At 42.9% G+C, this 7,500-nt stretch overlaps 1 protein-coding gene across 1 annotated transcript in view; it reads left to right on the top strand.

Moving 5' to 3' along the window:
• Positions 1-7,500, top strand: part of LOC119575583 (msx2-interacting protein-like) — a gene marked incomplete in the record, with an annotated part of 122,611 nt that overhangs the window by 92,065 nt on the left and 23,046 nt on the right. Inside the window, 2 exon segments of the mRNA XM_037923231.1 lie at positions 1-3,386; positions 3,418-7,500. The exon segment at positions 1-3,386 is cut by the window's left edge and continues 1,814 nt beyond it; the exon segment at positions 3,418-7,500 is cut by the window's right edge and continues 1,014 nt beyond it. Of these exon segments, the coding sequence (XP_037779159.1) occupies positions 1-3,386; positions 3,418-7,500 (7,469 nt within the window).

Raw genomic sequence — 7,500 nt, 5'->3', positions numbered from 1 at the left:
CTACCACCCCACCAGCAGTGCCCTCTGCAACACCTATAAGTAGCCTGCCAGGTGTCAGACTTTCCAGTCAACAATCTCAACAACCTCTTACTTCAAGTCCTTCTCAAGTTCCTAGGGTGTGTGTTTCTGTGCCGCAGGTCAGTAAATCTCAGGGATTGTCACCGTTGCATAGACCTGCGGTTTCTCAGGCAGTAAGACCACCTGCCTCAAGCCCTGGCTTTAGCCCCGGTGTCAGCCCTGGAGTAAGTCCTGCCCATCCACCGCACTTATCTCCGGTTACGCCTGTAAGTCCTGCACCACCCCTCACCACCACCTCTTCCATTGCCACCACCACAAGTACTACCTCAGCTGCCACTCCTCTTAGACGTACCTCTGTACCACCACGCACAGTGCGTTTAGAGTTACCAGTCAGCACAGGCAATGAAGGTGAGGAGTTAGGGGATGGCAGTTCAAGTGGAGTAGTTACTGTTGTTGCTGATACTCGTGTTACAGGTGTAGTGTCAGTCACACAGACAGTCTCCTGCAGCAAGTCTGTATTAACAACCACTACCAGCCTCTTACAACCGGTGCCCAGTGCTGTTTCACGGTCACTTTCAGGAGATTCTGCTCCTTACAATGTACCTGAGAGGAGTGGCAGTCATGCACTCCCACTGTTAGTAAAGGAAGAGCCTTGTGTGGAAGAGACTGTGGATCCTATTATACAGAGAATTAAGAGTGGAGAACCCAGATTAGATGAAGCTAAAGCCAAAGATTGTACTAGGGAAGATAGTGATAATATGGACACTATTGAATTGCTTGCAACAGATCAGGTTAAAGCACAGGTACCTAACTTTAAAACAGAGTCTGTGAAGGTAGAGACAGTGAAGACTGAAACAGTGAAGTTAGAACCATTAAAATCTGAGACTATAAAGTTGGAACCTATTAAGGTTGAAAATGTGAAGGTGGAGGTGATAAAGGGTGAGCCAGTGAATAAGGACATAACTAATAACCACAAACGAAGACATAGCAGTGTTGATGCAGAAACTCGAAATAAGTTAGACTGCAAAGGTGTTGAGCCTGATGCTAAACGTGTCAAGTATGAAGGTGAGGATGAAAAAGTCTTACGTGAGAAAATCACCAAAGATAGGAGAGATTCTCGGGATGCAAGGGATGGCAAAAAGAGTGAAAGAGAAAAGAGAAACAGAAGTGGTAGAAGGGAAGAAGTGAGGGAAGGGCATGATGAAAAGTTGAACAATCGCACATTTGATGGATCAGAAACCAAGCAAAAGAGAAAGACTCATGAAAATAGATCAGAAGAAAGAAAAGAGGAAAGCCACAAGAAAGAAGAAAAGAAGGACAGGCGGAAAGAAAAGTACGAAGAAAGACCTCCAGAAAAAATTCCACGGGAAAAGTTTCATGACATCAAGGTGGATACAAGGAGTTCAGAAAAGGTCAGTGATAGGAGAACTGATGAAAGAAAAGAAGAAAGAAGGGATGACAAGAAGGAGGAAAAGAAAGAGGAAAAACGTGAAGAGAAGAAAGAAGAAAAATATGATGAGAAGAAAGAAGAGAGAAAAGAAGATAAGAAGGAAGAAAGGAAAGAAAATATCCGTGAGGAAAGAATCAAGAGTGAAGGTGGAAAGGGAAGACATGGTGAAGACAAAAGAGTTGAAGCAAGGGACCAGAAACATAAAGAAAGAAAGGAAAAATCAAAGGACAAAGAGCGTCTTAAAAGTTCCACATTCTCCAGGCATGACAAGGAGGTGGACAGAGAAAGAACTAAAGATAAAGAGAGAGACAAAGAAAAAGAACGGGAAAAAGAAAAGGTGACTGAGAAAGACAAAGATAAGAATGTGGACAGGGAGAGGGAAAAAACTGTTGAGAGAGAGAGAGAAAAGATCATGGAAAAGGAAAGAGAGAGAGTCTCTGAGAAGGAAAGAGAAAAGGTATTAGAAAAGGAGAGGGAAAAAGCATTAGAAAAAGAGAAAGAGAAGATGGCTGAAAAAGAAAGAGAAAGAGCTCTGGAAAAAGAAAGAGAAAAGGCTGTGGAAAAGGAGAAAGAGAGAGCCTTAGAAAAGGAGAGAGAAAGAGCTCTTGAGAAAGAGAGGGAAAAGGCTTTGGAGAAGGAAAGAGAAAGAGAAAAAGCAGCAGAAAGGGAAAGGGAGAAGGCTATAGAAAGGGAGAGGGAAAAGGCATTAGAAAGAGAACGGGAGAAAGCTTTGGAAAGAGAACGGGAAAAGGCTCTTGAAAGAGAGAGAGAAAAGGCCTTAGAAAGAGAGAGAGAAAGAGAGAAGATCTTGGAAAAGGAGCGAGAAAAAGAGAGAGAGAAGACCATAGAAAAAGAAAGGGAAAAAGCCCTAGAAAAGGAGAGAGAAAGAAATCTGGAAAAAGAGAAGGAAAAGGCTCTAGAGAAGGAGAGAGAAAAGATGTTAGAAAAAGAAAAAGCTCTTGAAAAAGAAAAGGAAAAATCAGCAGAAAAGGACAGAGAAAAAGTGTTGGAGAAAGAGCGGGAAAGGGAGAAGGACAGAGACAAAGTTAGACTAAATGATCGATCGCGAGAGCGGGAAAAGGAACGCAGTGGACGCATGAATCACAGGGATACCAATGAAAGAATCGACAACAAGCGTGATGGGCGGCACAACAGTGAACATCGTCATATGGACAAAAGAAAAGATTTGAGACATGAAACTTCAAGCAGACACCACCACAGAGCATATGATGCTTCAGAGACCATTGACATGAAGCATAAGTCCCGTAAGTCCCGGCCACTGGACACTGATGAGGAAGAAGTTACAGAATCGAACAAACTGGCTTCTGCTCACTATTCTAGTAGTGAAGACACAACAGTAACTAATCATGATGTTGTGTTACCACAAATGGATGAATCAGTTCATCGTTTGGATAAGTCAGATTCCCGAGGAGAGCTTGACGAGAGGAGGTCACGTGACAACAGAAGAAGAAAACATGACTCGGGCAAAAGTGACAAGAGTGATGGAGAAACAAAATTAAAGGTGTCATCGAGCCGCAACAAAACTGTTCCATCACAACCGGCAAAGATCAAAGTTCGTACAGATTCCGTTGAACCAGATACACAAATTAGTGATATAGCAACCTCAGAAGATGAAGTAACAAGGCATAAAGGTGAAAATATGTCCAGAAGAAATAGTACAAGTAGTAAACTTCCCCAACAGCAAATAAGACCAGGACTTACATCTGGTATGAAAAACAAACATAATGTAAAACCAAAATCCATATTTGACCCTGAGAGTGATACTGCAGACAGCCTGACTGGCTCAGGTGGTGAAGTGGAAGAGGGAGAAGAGGTTGTTCCTAAAAAGCATTCAATATTTGACATTCCTGCTGATGATGGTATGTTTGACATGTATGACAAGGTTAAAGCAAGGCGGCAAAAAACCTCGACCAGCACAGACTCCCAACATGCCTCATAGCCCAAGAGTTGTTGCACCACCATCTGGGTCAGTTTGTAACTCAACCCATTCACCACATAGTCCTCCTGATGCTATCTCTATGAAAAGTCCATCCACACGAACTCTATCATGTGATTCACAAGATTCTGTTGGATCACGTGACAGTAAAGAATTATTAGAGATTAAGGACAGCAGAAGCCCTCATCCTCTATCTACCCTTCCTCCAGATGCAGCAGAATCTGCTGTGCAGAGTCTTGCATCTCATGTCCCTCCATCATCTCCTGCAGGACATGAACCCATATTTGAAGATATTACAGAAGCCTCTAATCTTAGTGCTCCTGAAAATTCTGTAGATGTCACTGCTGGAAATAATGGGAATGGCAGTGCTAAAGCTTCAAGAGCAGTTATTTCTCAGGAGGAAACTTTGAATGCTGTTGCTGGACTTCTTGCTTGTTATGATGACTACAGTGAAGATGCCAGTGTACAGCCCACTGATGAGGAAACATTGATGCCACCAGATGCTTCTGTGGCTGCAGAAGATGCATTTGAAGAAGCACAGAAAGCAGCACAGATGTTACAGTGTGAGATGCCAGGAGAAAGAGATGACACATGGCCCCAGCAGACTCCCCATAGTACACCTACAGCTTCAACAAAGGTTTCTGGGGAAAGTGAAACTCAACCTGTACCAACACAAGAAGAGGAAGAGGAGGAGGAACCAGATAATGTTGAGTCAAGATTTCCTCAAGCACCCCCTGACAGTCCAGCATCAATGCAGTCAGAGCCAGAACTACAAATTGATGAAGACCAACCAGATCCAGTGGATGATATGGAAGGTCCACCTGCCCCTCCAGAACAGAAAGAATCATGTCCATCAAGCCATGATACTGCATGGACAGATTCAGTGGATAAGACTAGTAAACCACGGGAAACATCTACTAAATTGATAACCGATAGTGATGATCACAAAGAATCTGTATTCAAACAGGAAGAAAAAGAGATACAAGAAAGAAAGGAAGAAATTAAAGATCCTATGCAGGCCAGTGATGAGAAGGTCAAGTTCATATTTGATGAAGAAAAAGATAGCTTACCTCATGAGACAGTAACGGAATCAAATCAGTCTCAAGCTATAGTTAAAGATGGTCCCAAAACACCGGAATCCATAAAATCGCCAGCACCACACAGGGGGTGTCTTGATTCCACTAGTGAAATGACTGAAACCCTTCAAAAATCCTCAGATGTGTCATTAAGTCCCCTTACAACTTCAACAAATTCAGAATCTGTTCAGTCCAAGTCAAAGAGACCAAAGAGTCCTGTGAGTGTGCAACCTAATACTGAAGCAGATAAGTTGGATGTCTGTACTTCTAAAACAATCCAGCCTGATATGATTACTCCAGCAAGTACCATTCCATCAACCTCAGTACTACACTCTTCAAATGTACCAAGTACTTTGCAAAGCATCTCAACTGCAGCACCAACCTCTGCTACAGCTACTACCCCTTCATCTGTGGCTGTACCAACAACATTACATTCTCCAGTTTCCTCAGGTCCTATGCAACCTTTGACACCAAGAACTACTACAGTATCTAGCCCCTCATCAGTTGCTACAACAACAACTGATTCTAAACCTAGACCAGCATGTACAATAGTGCCCACTACAATTGTACCTTCTACAGTTGTTTCTCTAAGCTCTGCTTCAAGTACCTCTACAACATCAACAGTAGTGTCTTCAAAAATATCACCTACCATTCCTACCACGGCTACAAGTACTGTTTCCACTGCTGTCTTTACTCAGAAATTGCAAAAACCTGTAGGACCCATTCCTACTACAACATTAATATCAAGTGCCACTGTGGCTCCAGTATCCACAATTACAACAGCAAATGCAGTAATTGGTCCACTTCCTGTGAAGACAACAGTTGCAGTACCTACAAACATAATGGCAGCAAATCCTGTGAAGGTTCCTTCTTCAGAAACAATCTCCAGTCTAGAAACTTTGCCAAAACCAACATCGACAGTTTCATCAATCCCATTAGTTGCATCTGTTCGTATTGCTAAAACAAGATCCAGGGTTCCTCAGGAACCTGCTTTTGTACCAGAGCAGCCTTTAGTATTAGTCTCCACTGCAACATCTAATTCAGACCCAGTTCCATCTTCAGGATCCACATCAGTGCCCACCTCAACAACTTTGTCAAGTACTTCACTGTACTCTAGTCCATCTGCAGGCTCCACACCTACATCATTGCCTACTTCAGCACCAGTACCAATGAAAACACTGATATCGGCTAAAACAATTCCAACAACAAGTACATTTACTCTGGCACCAGTATCCACTGTATCTACCTTGTCAGTGTCGGAACCATCAACTCTGATAAAAGCTGTTTCAGAGTCTTTTTCAACTGCAACATCAGCACCCAGTTATTCGGATGCTTCACCATCTCTAGCAACTACTACATCATTATCCTCTTCTGATTCCAATACACTAGTAACCACTGTGATTACTTGTAGTTCACCAAGTGTTCTGTCAACTGCAACAGCAACCATGTTCTCTACAGCATTGTCTCCAACTGTATCATCTGTCATCTCAACAGCACCCAGTTTAAGTTTGTTACCTAGTCCACAAACGGTTAGCTCATCCCAACCAAGTACTTCAAATACAAAGACCAGTACTCTTCCTTCTCCTACTTCTGTACCTGTGCCCATATCAGGACCTGTTCCAACTTCTGTTCCTATTCCTGCTGCTGAACCAAGAACTGCAACAGAACCAATAGAGATCATAGATACAAAACTGGACATAGATAAAACTATCAAGGAGGAAAATTCCTCTGGAACATGGAAGGCTTTGTCAATAATGCATAATGATTCTTCATCCCTAAAATCTACTGTCCTTTCAGAAAATGATGTTGATGCAGAATGTAAACCTGATATTAAAAATCTGAATGTTAAAATAGAACCAGCAATGACAGTTGGTGATCTTTCACACAAACACAAGCAAAGACCAGAAGTAATTTCTGCAGTTGATAGAATAGCAACAGCAGAAGCAGTCAAAATTGAAACTGGGAAGAATAATCCAGTGGCAGTTGAACATGTTTTAGCAAATCTTCAGACCATTGTCAGTGAAACAGCTACACAACCTGACTTAGAGAATGCTTCCCAGCCAGATAAAGAAGAAGCCTCTTTGCCACAACAGCCAGTCCTTATTTCACAGCCATCCTCCACTAAGGACTCTGGCTCTACACCTCCGCAACCACAGGATGACTTGGCTAAATTGGAGCAAGTCTGTTCAGAGATTCAAAATCAAGCTGAAGAGCAAAGCCTTGATCAAAAGCCCAGTTCTGATGAAACAACTGAAAATAGTTCTAAAGTACAAGAACGTAATACTGCTGCTATCCGAGGTAGAGGACGAGGTCGTGGCAGAAGAGGTGGAAGAAGAATGGCAGATGTACAAGAGGAAGATGGCTCAAGCAATGCCACACCAGCAACACGCTCTAGTGGAGTAACACGAGGCAAGGGCCGGGGTCGAGGTCGACAAGCACGTACTAGTGAGAGTCAGCAAGATACAGTTGTGGTTGATTTGGCATCAAATGGTACAACTACAGATAATGCATTGCCTGAACCCAGACGTAGTAGTCGTATGAAACGTGCTCGAAGGCATCCTGATATGGTAGATCATGAGGAAACAAGTGGGCGTAGACGTCGTGGCCGTGGAGGACGAGCTGCACAGGTGGAAGACAGCCGTCCAATGCCAGCACCAACAGCATCAGATGTGTATGACTTTCATGAATCAGAAGATGAGGACATTAATTTGGGTCTCACCAAAGCTAAAGTTAAGAAGGATGCTACAAAGCCAGCTGCTGGGAGGAGTCCAGCTAAAGCTGAGCAGGATGATGTTCGACCAGTGGATAGTGATGAAAATCGTTCCTCAGTACCAGTAGTACCCTTAACCAGAAAATCAAAGAGATTGCGTGTGAAAGCTGCAGAAGATGAACCACTGACTGTCGACATAAATGAAGAAGGAAGTAACAGCAATAATAGTAGTCAGCCTGTAATTGTATTAGAAAGCTCTGCACCAATACAAACACCATTGACAACAGTA

Source organism: Penaeus monodon, chromosome 7, assembly GCF_015228065.2.
Source record: "Penaeus monodon isolate SGIC_2016 chromosome 7, NSTDA_Pmon_1, whole genome shotgun sequence".
Taxonomy (NCBI): domain Eukaryota; kingdom Metazoa; phylum Arthropoda; class Malacostraca; order Decapoda; family Penaeidae; genus Penaeus; species Penaeus monodon.
The sequence above is the reverse complement of the archived record's forward strand: the minus strand, read 5'-3'. Positions and strand labels throughout refer to the sequence as shown.